The sequence below is a fragment of the Epargyreus clarus genome, unplaced genomic scaffold (assembly GCF_041222505.1).
Source record: "Epargyreus clarus isolate Ecla_fem2 unplaced genomic scaffold, WU_Ecla_fem_2.2 ptg000001l, whole genome shotgun sequence".
In the NCBI taxonomy this organism is placed as follows: Eukaryota; Metazoa; Arthropoda; class Insecta; order Lepidoptera; family Hesperiidae; genus Epargyreus; species Epargyreus clarus.
The window spans coordinates 10068692-10088055 of record NW_027332209.1 but is presented as its reverse complement, the minus strand read 5'-3'; the positions used below and the strand labels follow the sequence as shown (position 1 = coordinate 10088055).

Here is a 19364-nt window from a genome sequence, read left to right as displayed (position 1 = left end):
GGGCGGTTTAATTATATTGACATTCTTGATTGGGATGACATTGTTACGTTAAGACCTGAGCTAATGCTTAAATCGTTAAGGTTTTTGTGATACATTCTTTTGTTTTTGGACGTCTAGAAGTTTTGTTGGTAATTCATGTCTGTCTCTGTATTTGAGGCCTGAAACTATTTTTCCATTCTGGAGAAAATAGCGGAGAATACGTAATTAACTTCTTAATGTGATTGTGGATATTATAAATATAAGATGTCAAAGTTCTGACAACTTTTTTGTGTTCATATATCTGATTAATAGACTTCTCTAACTAAAGGTTTATTTAGAAACGCACAGTTAACACGCAGTTTGTAAACAACATTTTTTACTACGCGTTTTTCTTAATTAATTTTGTTATGAAAACAAATTAGTTCTACATGTATGTTCGTTGAAATTCTACCAAACCTCGATACCATTTTCCAATTTTTCCCGTGTTAAAACATTGATATACAAACTTTTACACTGTCCGTTGAATTAGTTCTGCGACGCCTATTTCTGTACTAATATGGCAAACCAGACGATATGATATTTATTATTCACAAAGCATTCTTATAATTTATTCATAGGTCTGTTACCAACAGCAATGTGTAGGACCAACTTGGCCGGACAAGTTTGTTGGAAGTTTGGAGGTAGGAACATTGGACCACAAGAGTAGGTTTGTATACTATAGAAGCTACGGACCTAACGAATTGGATTAAATTTTAAAAGCTAAAAGTTTTTTTTGTTAACAGTCAATTAAACAGTGAAAAACAATTTATAAGAAAAAAATGTGAGCCGTCACGGGACGCCTGGCAGATGTGAAACATCGACATTATTTTGTAAAAGTAATATGCAGAAAAGAACACATTGTGATAGGAACTAAATATGTCATAATGATAAAATAAAATATTACGATTGCGCATGGCGACGCGTCGCCACACCGTACACACTACTGCATATAGACTGTATATATATACCATTGTATAGCGTGGCGACGCGTCGACACGGAATGCGTCGCCACGCCAGAAATCGGTTTTACGTGCGGATGTAGATGTTTCACATCAAAAAGGTGCCATAAAACTGTATGAAATTGAAATAGTTATTCTGTTTTCAAATAAAAAATGATTAATTGATTACCCTAGGAAGTCAATACTTTGACATATATTAAAATGTTACTGTGTAAGTACTTCCCATAATCAATGATGTCATAAGAGTTTGCTACCCTAAATATAAATTATAAATTTACCTTATTATTTCACGCGTGTACTCAACATGTAATAATAAATACAGCATCTTATTAAAACAAATATTAAGCATAGAATTCAACTAATAATCGAGGTACTCTTATACCTAACTCAATCATATTCTGTAGAACGCCGCCAAATTAAAACGTTTCAATTAATAAAAATTCACCCCGCACAGAAGTTGCGTACTAATTAATATCAAATTAAGCGAAAGTCTCATCAGATGTCCCTAATGTGCAATTAGAGGCGTAATGCGGGGACCTGACTGGGGCATACGTCAGACGTCAAGTCTGGACCCCTGTTTGAAGCGCCCCTGCTTTGGACGCCTCATTATTGTAATGCGTTGGTCCCTACAATACTCGTACGGGGTATAAAACGCACGTCTCGGCACAGTTTTTCGATTTGTAAGTGCATAAAGGCAGTGAATAAATGGAATTCTGTGTAGTGTGATATTACGTAGTATCTCTATAATCACTTGTTATAATATACAATACGTTGAAAATATACTTAGATACAATACAGGCAATTAGACGGTGATTGCGGAATAAGTTATTTTTAATAATATAGGAGTAGCAGACGAGCATGCAGACCATCTGATGGTAAGTGGTTACCGCTGCTCATGGACATCTGTAATCAACACCAGATAAAATTAGATTCCTACCTGAGGTCGGCCACAGATGCGTCACTACTCGTGAGGACTAAGTTGGAATGACTGAAAATTAATGGAAAAGTATTTCTCCCTTACCACACCATTATCTAACGTGCAAACTTATAAAGTTAAAGTTACTTGGTAACTTAAACTTTGAAGTTTATGATATTTGTAAACGATAAATATTAGAAATATTTCGTAATTATGAATACAGAAAATAAGTTAAATTCCATAGGCCTTGATAATCCATACTTGTACACGGAGTACAATGACTCTATGAATGTTGATATTTGTACCGTTAATAAATCAGCAAAGCGAAAAAGGGAAACAATAGTGCCATTGGCTGCTATAGGTATTATGACTCCATTGAAGTGCTGACTCACTGCAATGCAACGGATGTACGGAATCGATACATTTCACTGCAGTAGATGCAAATTAAGCTTTTTTTGTTTGACGATCAAGGGCTCGGGCAGACTGACGCTTGAATTTTGGCAATTGTCGCAACTATGTGACGAGAGGTTTGCATTTTATATAGAACGAATAAATTGAAAATTCTTTCGGAATAGTTGATAATACTAAGCAAATTAATGTTTTTGGGATTCAATTTACATCATTTAAATTAAAGTAATTATGTATACGGCCAATATACGTTAGTTATTTTTCTATGACAAAATGAAATAAAAGGCATTTTATGTAAAGCAACAAATAAGCTATACAATAAGAGTTAGTAAATTAAGTTATTTTTGCACAGCAAATTTTCATTTCATGAATAAACGGAACGCAAAGCTTAGAAGCTAACAGACCCACATTCCTATTATTACTTAGACTCAAAATATGCGATCAACTTCATAAACATAAAATATGAATACTTCACCAACTTTTACAATTTTAATCGACAAATCGAACTTCGCTCATTGAAGACACGAATAACTTCGGACGAGTCTGCGGAAAGTCGATCAATTAAAAGTCACTGTGTGCACAGACCCTAAGTCTTCCATAGACAGGGGTGTGAGCGGAAGTGACAGGGTACGATAATCGTTGGCTGTTGACAATGGTAGTAATTAACCGGTTGTGAAACTTTTTCAGGTCCACCGTCGGTCGATTTGAGCGGATTGTTGAATATTCAAAAGAAAACCTATTATCTTATTAAAATCGAATCTTAATATTAAAATATGTATTTGTAAACAAAACATTTCATAAATTGATTATTAAAAACGGGCGTTGAAAGATAAGCTTGATTGTAGTGCGTAGTATCTATTATAGCATAACTATTGAGTAGTTCAGGCATACAGGTACACTATTACTATCTGATTTTGAAGTTATAGTTGTTACTTAGCAATCATCTAGTTGTCAATTAACTTGCAAAATGCTTACTTAGACATTTTAAGTTAGGTATTATCTTTCATCCTTAATAAACTTTAGGACGTCCTCTTTATTTAGAAACATCTCCAGGAATCCATAACCAAAAATAGCAATCGTCGATTAAAAAAAAGAAACAAAAATACGAGAGCTATATAAAAATGTTTTACATAGACGGAGGTGTGAGCGGAAGTGACAGGGCACGATAATCGTTGGCTGTTGACAATGGTAGTAATTAACCGGTTGTGAAACTTTTTCAGGTCCGCCGTCGGTCGGTTTGGGCGGGTTGTTGAATATTCAAAAGGAAACCGATTATTACGTTCCGTTTATGAAGTTAACCATAAATACTATAATTAATTGGTTGGAGAATAAATAATTGTTAGTTCAGTCTTTATAGATAGAAAAGGGTAATTAATAAAATACTACGAATATTGTAAATAAAATCTTACGTAAATAATGCATTTGTAAACAAAACATGTCATAGAATGATTATTAAAAATGGGTGTTGAAAGATAAGGTTGATTGTAGTGCGTAGTATCGTAAACTATTGAGTAGTTCAGGTCTATATCTACCTTTATAGTCATAGTTGTTACATAAATTGTTCGACTACTGTACTGTAGATGATTGCATCTAGTTGTTAGTTAACTCAATTTGCTAAATGCTTACTTGGGCATTTTAAAGTAGTCATCATTTTTGATATTTAATGAACTTTAGGACGTCTATTTTATTTATCCAGCTGTCAGCTATCGATAAGCAATAGTGGACAGCTTCGATTATATAAAAATAAATAATATGAGAGTTATGTGAAAATGTCTCATCTAGTTGTTAGTTAACTCAACTTGCTAAATGCCTACTTGGGCATTTTAAAGTAGTCATCATTTCTGGTATTTAATTAACTTTAGGATATAAATTTTATTTAGAAGCTATCCAAGCTCTAGCTATCGGCTATCGATGAGTATCAGTGACCATTTTTCTTTAATAAATGATATGTTAGTTATATAAAAATGTCTTCCATAGACAGGGGTGTGAGCGGAAGTGACAGGGCACGATAATCGTTGGCTGTTGACAATGGTAGTAATTAACCGGTTGTGAAACTTTTTCAGGGCGGCCGTCCGTCGATTTGGGCGGATTGTTGAATATTCAAAAGGAAACCGATTATCGCGATCACGAGGTAATTAATAATGGAATGATTTTGTTCCGTTTATGAAGTTATCGATAAATTGAATAATTTATTGTTTTTCCTTCATTTCTAACTTAAGAGAGGTATTTAAAATCTATTAGTAAATCAATATTGATAATTCTAGGGTAGAATAGAAGAGGGTAATACATAAAATATCCGTAATGTATAATCATGGAAACTGAAGTATGACTGGAAAACATATTACTTAAGTTTTTAGTTAACATATTATGGAATTTACTACTTATTCTAAGTCACTTACCGAGAAATTACTTTAATTTTGATCAAAGTTCCAATGGCTCAACGTTCAAACCTTCCTTGATAACTCTAACTACTACTTAAAAATAATATATACCCATAAAAATACGAATCAAGCACTAAAACAGCTTCCGTTTAAAACACCTAAACGATTTAAGTATTCAGACTTACGCATAACATTTAATATGAACGACAAGACAACTTAAGACATGTCCTTAGACATTTAAAGGATGCGAACATGAAGAACAGATTACCTCTGTGTTGCTCCGTAACTGTAATGAGATGTAAGTACTAAGCACGAAAATCGTTAGCCTAGAGAACTTTGGCTGAATAATTTTTGCATTGTAGCGCATCGTAGTAAAGCTCAATTTCCATAGGTAAACTGTTAAAAATTGTTTAAAGAAATAATAAATCTAGAAATTAACAAACTATATATATATATATATATATATATATATATATATATATATATATATATATATATATATATTTAAATTGTATCCTATGAATTCTCTCTCTATTCCATCTCCATTTTAAAAATCTGTTTTTACTTATAAAAGATGAGATGCTTATAGAATACTTATAAAAGTAGGCAGATATATTCCTTATAGGTGAAGATAGGTATGTGAGGCAGAATCCACATGAAATTAATTAACTATACGAAAACATTATGCACATGACATTTCTTTAATGAAATCTGAAATCGAACCCTATCAATACACATTGGACCGTCGTGATGAAGTATTCAGGCCTTTCTCAATTGTTGGGAGAAACCAGTGTTTAGCCATGGAAAAAGGGCTACGGTCCATGAAACCGAACCTTAAACAATATCTATGAATACATTACGAATACTTGCAAACTTCTATTCAACCCAAAGTAGTCCACACATGTCATTTATGACCCACAAGCGGCAGTTAACTTAGGGATATGGGCACTAATTTAAGGGTTAATTGTCAGCCGAATGGACCGGCCGATGTAATGAATATAATGTTAGGCCATCCTTTGCGTTACCGCTTCAATGGAAAGGCTACTACACTTTAATGGACTTATAATGTAACCCTAAATTGCTACAATGTTTTTGGTACAATTAGACAAATAAAAATACGCCAGTTAGTGGACGTGTATGAGAGCGTAACATGGTTATGAATAACGTGAATTCCATTAAACTTTTTGTTATTTCTTTACTTGATTTATAAAAGTTATTTTTTGAATGCACCTAAATCTAGATTTTTTGTATTGAAAAGGTAACTAAGAAGCATGCAGCCAATCTGGTGGTATGTGGTAAATGATATCAAAGGATATCTATCTATGATCAACCCCAGATATGATCAGAATCGTACTTGAGGTCGACCACAGATGCGTTGCCCTGAGTTTAAACGCCTCGCATATGTATATATATCTATACTCGTATATTCCTTATGACACATCAGGTTTAGGTTTTAAAAGGTTTTAAAAAGGTTTGGAGAAGATTTAAGTTTTTGATTTATCTTAAGAAAAGAATACCTATATTTCGATAGTTTATTCTTTAAAAAAACTTAAACCGATTTTCATGATTCTAAACCAAAACCTTTTAAGTCTTGCAAGCAGTTTCTTAAAACAGTCTCAAGCTTTCTAACACTTAGAACGCATTATAATTATTACAAGAGGCGGGTAAAGCGCTATATTTCGAGACCGGGCGACAATGGAAGGGGTAGGCTTCAAGTATTCACAAAGCAACACCCACAATTGACTGTGAAGTAACACCGAGGGTACTCCTGTCACCGACTGTAAGTGCATCTCAGAGTGTAGCCGTGTTTTGTACGTAAATATTGCGCTGGGAATCAAATGCAATGGCGTGGAAACAATGATAATGTATCGTACGATATCGCGGTCCTGTCTGAGTGGAATTTCGAATGTATTGATCGGTAGGTTAGTCTACGCTACGTTTCTAGCAATGCTAGGTTTTTCAGGTAAAAAAAGATTTTCTACACTCAATACTTCACACTAAGATTCCTTCTGTCGTTCGTGCCATGGACACACACATAGACAAAAAACACAAATTATAATATATTCGTATATTTGCAGGCTAATACTCCTGTCGTAACGTTGAAGTGCATTACCAATAAAAGTCGTTTTAATACGTTATAATAAATTGTAAAATATTAAGCTTTTAAGCTCTAAGTCTCTATGAACCAATTTTATTTAGCGGGACAATTTGATATCATTTAGAAGTCTCGTCCTATATACTTGAATTATGAAATGAAAGAGGGTAATACGAGATGTAATAACGAGGTTTGCCTCCTATTTCCTTTCACTCTCTAAGAAGTAGCGAAGAAATTGTATTATGTCTCAGACTCGGAAATCGCTCATTGTCGTAGAGATTCGCAAATTTAATTCCACCTACGCAATTGTACAGTATTGTATTTAGGTAACTTTATCCCGCTTCATTCACATGATAATGGAAGCAAAATAGAAGGAAGCGTACTCCCAATTCCGACAACTTGTATCCGAATACAGGAAAACAGAAATGGCTACATGTAATGTTATCCACATTTCACAGCACTTCGCGAGCCAATTTGGCATGTAAATACGGGTACAGGTACATTGAAGGAGAAGTTGGAGGAAAGTCTGCGAAACTATATAAAAAATAAACAGACAGACGCGGTTCATTAGCCGACCGGAATAAAGTTTCCGGTCTCCCGATTCAAACATTGTAGAATCAATCTAAACTTTGTCATGCAAACTCACCTGACTTAGGCTGTCTCCTAGACTGCCGTCAGCGTCGACCGGTCGAAATATGCTTGGATCTTTGAGAGGATCTCTGGGTCTCTGTTTTCGGTCTTGGGATTCTCTCATCGCTTGGTTTTGGAGCCTCTCGAAGAATTCCCGGGGTTTCATCGGTGGAGGCTCGTCGTCGGGCGGCGGCGGTGGTGGAGGCGGTAGCCGCGTTCGGGGGGAGCTACGCAACAGGGAGCGCTCGTCATCCTCCGTGGATCTCTCATCGTGGTCCGAGTCAGAACTTCTGCTGTCACGACGTCTCACGCCTTGGAGGTGCGGCTCGAGGAATGTAGCATTTCTGGAACAATTAAAAAATACTAGATTAGTATGTGAAATGGGCCCTTGTTGATCTAAAGCTTGTTTATTTTTTTCTCACGAGATTAAAAAACTACCTTCACAAATTTCTATTGTAAGATTGAAATAAACGCGTCACAATATAAAAAAAATACAGTATGAGAATCGTAAGGTGGGAGGGCTTATGGAAGGAGAGCGCTTAAATAAACAATCATAATAATGCTAGAGTATTCACGAATTTCACAATAGCTACGAACATTTCAACTTAGTCCACAAAACAAACACTTAAAAAGCAATTTACATAGCAAAACTTTGCCCTCTTCTATAAATAAAAGCCCTAATTAGTAATTAATTACGGAATTCGCGATCCGGGCTACAATACAATCGATCCAGTACGCCGGTGCACGTAGGGCTGACCAGACTAAAGGGACATTAACCAAGATTTATCTCGCAACACGGCACCCGCAGTATTAATTAAAAACCTCTACACGGCGCGAGTTTCCGAACGTTACGCCGTGTGTATTGGACGCAAGTGGCGATTACTTATTGTTGTTTGCTTTATGTCGCTCTTATAGCATACTAATAGTCTACAAAAATATTATTTACCGCTTTGGAAAATATATTTAGCACATTCACTGTCACGGATTTTTTTATGTAAGGAAATATCCTATCAATATAGTATAACTAATCTATTTTATTTTCACTACTTAATATCGGAAAAAAATATTCAAGATTATTCTTCACAAATGGGACGGCTACAAAATAAAAAAGGTTTACGTATGAATATATTTTCTAAAAAAACAAATTTTACAAAATACACATGTTAATAACACGCTATGTCTAATTAAAAACCTCTACACGGCGCGAGTTTCCGAACGTTACGCCGTGTGTATTGGACGCAAGTGGCGATTACTTATTGTTGTTTGCTTTATTTCGCGCTTATAGAATACTAATAAATCCCAAAAATATATAGCTTTTACATATGTTTTCCACCGTCACTCGTATAACAGTATAACTAGCATACTTTTTAGCGCAATTTCGCTGAAATTGGGAAAATGATTCCATGTTTAGTCCTTACAAACAGACGGCCAGAAATATGATTCACGTATGTAGATATTCTCAAAATGAAGAAAAATCGGAAAAAGTCTCAGAAACCTATTATTATCATGGACATTTTTAAATACTACACTATTATTCATGAAAAACACGACGCGAGTTTCCGAACGTTACGCCGTGTGTATTGGACGCAAGTGGTGATTACTTATTGTTGTTTGTTTATTTCGTTCTTATAGAATACTAACTAATAAAGCACAAACATATATTGAAGTAGCTTGATTTTTTATTTATTACATTGTTACATGTTTATGTAGGGAATCTATTATAATGTTTCGTTCGTAGTAAAAGTTTCGTTCGTTTATATTTGCATATTGAAAAAATGTATTTTTTGTTGCGGTTAAAATAAAAGTCCCCAAATATGTTCTATGAAAATAAAAAATAATCATTTTACTTAAATGAAAGCTAATTCAGAACCAATTCAGAATTCAGAGTTCAGATGCAAGTCGTAAATTAACAATCAGGTAATTCACATTTACGTAAACGATCATAAAAATCCCACAAAACGTAATATAAATGACAACGTTTACGACAATTTAGGCTTTATCTATCCCTCGTGACTCCGAAAACGCCATACGAGTTTAGATTCAAACAAAATTGCTTTCACATAGTGTATGGACGCGGTGACACGTCACGGAGGTGACACTCAATTTGTTTCAGACGCGGTCACGCTACGGCTAGAATATTGTATGACGAAAAAGGGTGAATTTTCGTCATATAATATTCTATGTAACAATGTTTGAAATGATTCTATTTTTTTAAATTAGTCTACACAAACAGCCAAAAAATAAAAAAAATGTCCTATATGACATCACAGAAATGAAGCATTTTTTGAAAAAAAAAGAACACTTTGTAGATGTTTACATTAAAATAAATTCATATACTTGAAATTATTAAAAACAAAAATTTAAAATTTTAAAATACCTCTGATAAATTTAGTAATTCAAAATGCAAGTAATTTACTAGCATTTTATCCGAAGATCAGAAACTAACGAACAGGTAATTCACATTTACGTAAACGATCATAAAAATCCCACAAAGAGTAACAACGTTTACGACAATTTAGGCTTTATTTATCCCTCGTGACTCCGAACATGCCATACGAGTTTAGATTCAAACAAAATTGCTTTCACATAGTGTATGGACGCGGTGACACGTCACGGAGGTGACACTCAATTTGTTCCAGACGCGGTCACGCTACGGCGAGAATATTGTATGACGAAAAAGGGTAAAGTTGTACATAAAACAAAATAAAATATTTTTGTTTCAAAATAAAGTTTTCACCGTCTATGTAACAATGTGTGAATATTAATGAAGGGTTTCTACTTTTTTTAACATTAGTCTAAACAAATAGCCAAGAGAAACAAAATTATTGTCGTACATGACATCACAGATATGAAGAAAATTTCTTGAAAAGCATTTAAATAATACTTTTTACCTGTTTAGATTAAAATTAAATTCATATAATTAAAATTATTTTAAAATCAATTTTGAATTTTAAAATACCCTTGATAAAAATAAGTAATTTACTAGCATTTTATCCGAAGATCAGAAACTAACGAACAGACAATTCACATTTACGTAAATGATCATAAAAATCCCACAAAACGTATCATAAATGACAACGTTTACGACAATTTATGCTTTATCTGTCCCTCGTGACTCCGAACACGCCATACGAGTTTAGATTCAAACAAAATTGCTTTCACATAGTGTATGGACGCGGTGACACGTCACGGAGGTGACACTCAATTTGTTTCAGACGCGGTCACGCTACGGCGAGAATATTGTATGACGAAAAAGGGTGAAGTTGTATATAAAATAAAATACTTTTGACGGGTTACTTACGAAGGCCTGAATAGAAATAATAAATGCGCTTCGGTCGATAGGTGAACGACAAGTATGTGTGTTTAATTTTCGTCATAACTCATGAGTATTATTTTATTAATACTAAGCTTTACTACATACGTCATATTTCTCATCGTAATTATTTCTCACTTTTATTTATTATTATCAACTCTTGCATGTTGCACGCAGTTATGGTAATACAATTTTGTAAAAAATCAAAATTAATATTCGAACCTTAAAGCAATAGTGATGGCAGCATTAAAATGTTTATAAATTGTTTCGATGTCACAAAATATACACACGAGGTTGACAGTCAATTTGTTTCAGTCTTGACCGGTCACGATATAACGAGAATATCGTATGACGGAGGGAGAGGTTGCTTTTTAATTAAAATCGGTTGGCCGTTGACGGGTCAGTTACGAAAGCTAGTGAAGTGCAATGCATACTCATTGCATGTGCTTCTGTGAAATTTTACGGCTTTTATTAAGGACGGGGGATAGTGTTGTGTAACTGTTTTAACGATTTATGAACGTATTGTATAGACGTAGAATATAAAGTGGTAGGTAATTTTGGATATTGATATTTACCAATAGAACTTTTCTATTCATAAATATTTTTTTTTATATTTTAAGCTGGCTTCCAATGGGTGACTGTCACTGGCACCTATGACTATTTTTAAATCTAGAACTTTTTAAAAATAGTTAGTAATTAAATTGAGTTGTCGATGACCTGCAACTTAATCGTAAGTAAAGACATTCAAATAATCTTGTATACATACTTTCTTAGTACAAAGTAAATCTTTTAAAATAATTGCATGTTTTTGTAGCTATATGTTTATCTGTAAGAACCGTTAGTATGTACACCAGCCCATCACTACAAACTGAATTTTGGATTTCATCGCTACACCTGTGACTAAGTGAGCGTCGAATTATGACGTTTTAATTAATGACGTCACACCGTCATTCCGTGTAATGACCACGGGGGGGGTAGCGTCACGTGTAACTGATTTGTCACCGGGTCGGACACTGGATTAATGTGTTTCCCGTAAATTATGTGTTACACAAATACAATCTATAATTATGTTCATGTTTACAATCTGCATTATAATGATAATATGTTTAGATACTGTGGCGGTCTGTTTGAAAAAAAGGCGCGAAAATTTAACTATGTGAGCAAACTCTATTATTTTTTTTTTGTGTTACATACTTTAGTAATACAATAAAAAATGACGAACGGTTATATATAAAAGAGCAGTAATTCATTACATTTACCTAACATATATTTTCTGGCAGAGTCATTTTCTATTATTAACACGCTTTTTTTTCATATTATGTTTAAGTAACTAAAATTTTCATATTATATTTAAGTGACTAACTAAGAAAATAGATAACCCTAGGCTTTAGTGACCACACCAAGAAATGAACCAGGTATGTTTATTACAAAAACCCTGTTTAACAGTAAAACTAAACTTAAAAAGTAAAAAGTAAACTTTCAAACAATCACATCTCAGAAAGAAAATCTCACAGAAGAACACTAATTAAACAGTTGGAAAACGTGAAGAGGGATGAAAGTCCGTTCTGTTTTTTCATTATGGGAAGTAGCATTCTTCGCAATGTTTACTTGCGGTTGTTTGTCATAGGCCGGCAACCCTAATGGTACTTTTGTTTTCCTTCATTTAGCCGCCGGCGGGCGCTGCTGTTGTTTTGCGACACAAAGGAATTCTTCCTCACTAAGCTTCGGTCCTGTATGAAGATAGTATGTTAGATGCTCTGGTACGGGCTAATTAAATACCATGTTATGTCATGTACATTATCCGTGCAATAGATAAGTGCGAAGGCTGTCTTGTACCTGTGAGAGTTAGTAACTAATATCGTTTATGTAATAAGGCTTTCTACACGCATAGCCTCATACTAGCATTTTCCTGTGCCGCCCAAAGACATATACACAAAAACTTAGACCCAGAACAGAGCTCCGGAGTTTGACGATGTTATGCGAGTACTAGAAATTAATAAGAAAAACTACACGGCTGAGAATTATAAAAAAATATCAAAATCGAGTAATTAATACGCACTTGGCCAACGAGGTCTGTGGTCTTCCAATATTGACAGGCTTGAAGTATGTTCTTAAGAACTCGTTATATTTCTACGCTTATAACTAGAATCTTACAAAACAATAGACCTTTGTAAACCTCTGTTACAGGTTTATGAATTCAGAGGATTTGGAGCATGATCTTTACCTGTAGACATGACCTGTATAACCTGATGCGCCACGGTTTGATACACATGTGTTAGGTTATATGAAGCTATGGTTTGTGGCACTCTGATTATTTATTTATTTATTGAACTCCAATATAATGAACATTTATACAATTAAGGTACAACAAAACACATAAGGGGCTAGCTTAATGCCACTATAATTATAGGTGTAGACTATAAGTAAGTTAATGAAAAAAAAGAAACATAAAATTGAATTGAAGAAGCACTATAATGTCTATATAGTTACAATGATGTGTTACAATCGTAATGCAATGTAGTACACTTGATCTTCTTAAGATTAGTAGAGAAGATGTCAAAATTTGAGGATTATGGAAATGACAGTGATATTTTTACATTGTGTGGAGTAATAATCTTCGTCTGACTGAGCCTCATTACTAACTAAGTCCTCAGAAGTGGCAACGCATCTGTGATCGGTTTCTGATATCAAATCAAATCAAATCAATTTTTTTTATTCAAAATAGGTTCTTTACAGAGCACTTTTTGAATGTCAATACAACTACCACCACTTCACAGTGTTTCGTTATGGAGAAGAAGCGGCGAAAGAAACTCCATAACACACATCTTTTTAAAAAAAAAAATACAATGTTAAACTTAACCGATGATAAAACAGATATATTACATATGGAGTTGGTTACCGATGACAATGGACGGCAGTGACCAGTTACCATCAGAGACCCGGTTGCGACTTCAATCCTTTAAATAATACATTTACTTGACAGAAAGTAGTCATTGCCGCTTACGTTGTAATTATTTCCAAACAGCATTGGAGACTTAAATGTGGTCGGTACCAGGTTCATTACTACCCCTGAGGCCTAAGTTGTAAGAACGATTTGCATAAATAACTACTAAGTGTAACACCTTCAAATTGCTTCCTTCCGCTTTCAACTCTAAATGAGCACATAATAGCTTCTCCATTTAAATACAATTTTGCGAATAGGTAGAGTTTTAAGGTAGGTTCTAGACTGTCATAATATTTACTAGAAAACAAGTAATGTTTGGATATTTAACCCTCACAAAATGTACTGTTACTGTTTCTAGCAAAACTATTCATGGTTCGTTGTGTAGAAATTTGTTTCACTACTTCTGTTACATACAACAGAATAAAATTCAAATTGATAGAAGCACAACTTCACAACAAACATTCTTGAATTTCAGATATTTAAATACGCTGAGAGAAAAGATGAAAAGTTTCAAAGCGACATCTTGCAAACAGCTAAAGTGTTGGGTTCTATTCTATGCTATTGTATCTTTTGTGGTTATGTCAAGTTTGAATTTGTAGTAAAATGTACAAACGTAGTAAAACAGATTCCGAAAACTGTTATAGTATAGTTATTTGTGTATGTATTTGTGTTATTGATGACGATAAATGTAATCATTATCTCATTATTGTCTTATTGGTACGCTTCTTAGAATAAGAAACTAAGGCCATAGTCCACATTGCTAGTTAAGTGCGAATTGATAGACATACCTTTGGAAACTTTTATTTCAGAAAACTTACGTATAAGTTCTCGTGAGGTTTTCACAACATCATACGTAGTTCGCTTAACTTTGTTTCGATGTCATATAAACACTTGCCAAACGTTCCTAAGTGCTAAACAAACAAACATTCAAATAAACTTTCTGGCATAAAACGCAAATTATCATGTAAGCATACCTTAAAAAATGGATATTTATAAGTTATTATTATTAGAATTATATAAATATTCCATTTACTATTTTTGCCAATTTTGTTTTACATTAAGAAAATTTAATTAAGTTACAAATTAATAATAATTCATAAACTGGCAACATTTTGGTGTCTTTGGTTGGGCTTTGTTCTTTAATGTTTTTGGAAGGGAAATTTACTTACAAAATGTCGCGCAATACAAATGGTCAAAATGGTGTTTGCTTTCAATTCTAAGTATGTTGTTTGAGTGTGTAATTGGTGTTGGACTTTGTGTTTTTGTGAAGTGAAGGACTGTTTAGTGAATATACGATCGTAACAAAACTGTATGTGGTTTCATTTGTGGCGCAAATGTAGTGATTTAGTTTTCAGTCAGAAGTGGAAAGGACACACGAACTGGCAAGTGAAAATTGACTTTTCTTTAAAATAACGGGTTGTACTTAAAAGTATTTATATTCAAATAATACCTGCGAGCGAAAATTCGTTAATCGAGGGATTATCATAAGAAAATATAACTTCGTTTGTATGTGACTTGACAGAAATAAAGTCAATAAAACTTTTCAAGTGTACTTCAAAACAAAATGGTAGATTATTCTGAACAAGTGATAAAAGTGCAGTAACACAAGACTTTGAAGGACAATTACGGTGCTGATAGATATTTAATAATAATAGGACATTTGACGATTTTATTTAGTTTGTTATTAAATATTGTTAGAATTAAGTATTAGTTTAGTTGATAGTTTATTTTAATTTGTTTACTTGTGAAGGGTTGATTTTATATTTGAGTTGTTAGATTATTTATTTTATTATAAGTAATAGGAAATTGTGATAGGTCATATTGTTATTATTAAGTGCTGGATCTATAATTGTGTTTAGTTAATTTAAGGTTATCGTTGACTATGGGGTCTGGAAGACGTAGTAGGTCTTCTAAACGACGTGAGTCAAAACGACATCGTCGTAATTATTCATATAGTACTTGTTCTACTGTATCTTCCCAAAGCAGTCGTGTTAATACTCATAGATTATCTAAAAAATCAAAAAAACATTATAGGAAAGATAAAGAACGACAATTGTATACTTCTAAAAAAGGCCATAAGTCTTGTTCGACTCGTGTCGCTGATCATCATAGAAATAGAGAAGGTATACAAACACCTCCTTTACCGCTGACTCCTCTTAACACTCATGTAAGGGATTTGTCCTGTAGTAATTCTGTAACACAGCATGTGCTAAATACTTCACGGGCTAATGTCAATAGTTCTGTTCATAATGAGAATTACAACCCAATGTTAGCAAGTTCATTTTCAAGTCATATGAATGTAATACCAGAATTTGATCCTAGTGATGGGTCACAAAACATAGAATCTTGGATTCATAAAGTCACAGAGTGTGCTCAAATTTATTCATGGAATGAAATACAAATTTGTCATTATGCTCTGGCTAAATTAACAGGTCTGGCAAAACGGTGGTATCAAGGATTACCATCTTTACTATTTACGTGGGAACAGTGGAAAGAGAAACTCAAAGCAGCTTTTCCTTCGACGGAAAATTATGGGGATTTACTCCAAAAGATGTTGCAATTTCGTTGTAAATTAGGTCAGCCTTTGGACATTTACTATTATGAGAAAATGATATTAATTAATAAATGTGAAATAATTGGTCGCAAAGCTGTTGGATGCCTGGTCCATGGCATTGATGATAAATTTATTAGGATGAGTGCAAATGCATGTCGTTTTGAAGAACCAGAACAACTGTTTTCTTATTTAAAAACATTGGCACATAGTGATAATTATACAATAAATAGACGTAATACAACATTTAAGGGACGGGTACAAGAATCACTGAACAATAATGATACAGCTAAGCCCGGCATTGTTTGTTATAATTGTGGTGAAACAGGACACATTCGAACTAGGTGCAATAAACCAATGAAACGATGTAATATTTGCCATAGAGTAGGTCATTTGGCTAAAGATTGTCGCAATAAGAATAGTTTAGTAGATTTTACAGATACCATTAATGATACAAATAAATTAGGGGAAGTTACAATGTCTGCAAATAAAAATGTAATGCGAATACACTCAAATGATGTAAATACTGCATTACCAATTACAACACATTTCAATAGCGAGATAAAGTTACAATCTAATAAAAGTGAAACAAATAAATATTACAAAAATGTAAAAATAGAAGATTACACGAAGCAAGCATTCATAGATTTAGGAAGTAATTGTACATTAATTAAGGAAAGTGTAGCAATTGAAGTTTATGGAAATTATATCCATAGTGATAAACTTCCAAATTTGCGAGGGTTTGGTAATTCAAATGTAAAACCTTTAGGAACTATAAATTGTTCAATAAGTGTGGATGATATTTCTGCTCAAATTGATTTAATGGTGATTCCAGACCATTACATGCCTTGTGATATATTAATTGGACAAACCTTTACTGAAATGCCTAATGTAGTTATTTATAAGACCTCAGATCAATTAATATTTTATGAAGCTCCTATTTTAAATTGTGATGATGCATATCATAAGATAAAACTCATGTCATCAAAATCTGTTATAATTGAATCTCATGTTACAACCCCAGTGGAGGTAGTCACGTCTACAGAGTTTACAGGATCTTTGTATGTTCCAACAGGATTATTAGATTGCAATAATAGGAAATACTTAGTACTACCTGGTATATACAAATTTGATAACAACCAAGGTTTTATAATGATATCAAATGTAGGGAAAAATAATATAACAATTGAAAGCGGTCATACTTTAGCAAGGGGAGTAGGGTATAATGAGATCAATGATGCGCATATAGGGGCTATAACAACTAATAATTTCCAAGATAAACCATTACCATTGTCAGATGTTAATATAGGTATTAAATTAGCACAAACGGAAATTAAAACTTTTTATGAAATACTCACTAAATATAGAGATTGTTTTGCTTTAGATCTATCAGAACTAGGAAGGACAAATATAACTGAAATGGTTATTAAGTTGACAGATGACAACCCGGTCGTTTATAATCCATATCGTATGTCAATGAAAGAGAAGGAACACTTGTCTGAAATTATAGAAGATCTACTTAAAAATGGAATCATTAGGGAAAGCTCGTCCTCTTATGCAAGTCCAGTACTCCTAGTAAACAAAAAAAAATGGTGAAAAGCGACTTTGCGTGGATTATCGCGCCTTAAATAGGAAAACTTTGAAAGACAAATATCCTTTGCCTAGAATTGAAGATAAGTTAGACTGTATAGGTGGCAATAGTCTTTTTACGAGTCTCGATTTAGCCTCAGGGTATTACCAAGTTCCCTTAGCAGAAGATAGCAAGCATGTTACCGCGTTTGTCACTCCAGATGGCCTTTATGAGTATAACCGTGTACCATTTGGACTTGCTAATGCCCCGAGTGTCTTTCAAAGAGCAATTAACACAATGTTGAATGGTGTAGGGCAAAAGTTAGTTTTAGCATATATGGATGATCTATTAATTCCATCAAGGTCAGTACAAGAAGGACTCGAAAAACTTGAAAAGGTTTTCATTTTATTACGAAATGCAAAGCTAACATTAAATTTAAAAAAATGTGTATTCTTTCAGGAAAGAATAGACTATTTAGGCTATGAAATTAGTAGTGAGGGAATCAGGCCTGGTAACCAAAAAATAGAGGCAGTAAAATTATTTCCCGTGCCAAAGAATGTGCATGAGATTCGACAGTTTGTTGGACTAGTTAGTTATTTTCGGAAATTTGTTCAAAACTTTTCTGTAATAGCAAGACCCTTAACAAAGCTTACAAAAAAGAATGAACCTTGGCAATTTGGTCCTGAGCAAATGACTGCTTTTAACACTCTTAAAGAGAGGTTAATATCTAGACCGATTCTTGCATTATATGATCCTCAAGCTATAATAGAGGTGCATACCGACGCCAGTAAACTAGGAATAGGCGCGATTTTATTACAAAACAGTGGGAAGGGTTTCCAACCCATAGCATTTTATAGCAGGCAAACATCCCCCGAAGAACAAAAGTTTCATGCCTATGAGTTGGAGACCCTTGCTGTTGTTGTGGCACTGAGACGATTCCGTATTTATTTATTAGGAATTACTTTCAAACTGGTAACAGATTGCAATGCCATAAAAAGCACTATGACTAAGAAAGATCTCGTTCCCCGAGTGGCACGCTGGTGGATGAGCATGCAAGAATTCGATTTTACTATCGAATATCGTGCTGGCTCTAAAATGATGCATGTAGATGCACTGAGTCGTAATCCAATTGCTGGAGATGATCCACCAGCTCGAGATGATGATTGCCATGTGTTTCAAATTGATGTAAATTTAGTTAATATTGATGTTAATGATGAAAGATGGCTCCAAACTGTCCAACAAGCAGATGTTGAATTACAGCGTATTGTAGATATTTTAAGGGATCCGGATAGTGGCAATGTAGTAGAAGTAAAAAGTAATTTTATTGTTAAGAATAATAAATTGTATAGAGTCGTAAATAAGGGAGACAGTGTTCGACTATTGTGGGTAGTACCAAAATCAGTAAGATGGCAAATTGTGCGAGGTAATCATGATGAGGTCGGTCATTTTGGGTTCGACAAAACATATGATAGAATACGAAGGGTTTATTGGTTTAAGGGTATGCGACGATTTATTAAAAAATACTGTAGGTCATGTTTGAATTGTGCACACAATAAACTTCCCGGTGGGCCAAAAGAAG

The 19364-nt window shown here is 33.8% G+C and overlaps 1 protein-coding gene across 10 annotated transcripts in view; it reads right to left on the bottom strand.

Annotated features, from left to right (window-relative positions):
* Positions 1–19364, bottom strand: part of spri (Src homology 2 domain-containing protein sprint) — a 316675-nt gene that overhangs the window by 30506 nt on the left and 266805 nt on the right. For all 10 annotated transcript variants that reach the window (XM_073076518.1, XM_073076360.1, XM_073076437.1 and 7 more), the window contains one exon: positions 7424–7751. In XM_073076518.1, coding sequence (XP_072932619.1) covers positions 7424–7751 — 328 coding nt within the window. The remainder of the gene's footprint in view (positions 1–7423; positions 7752–19364) is intronic.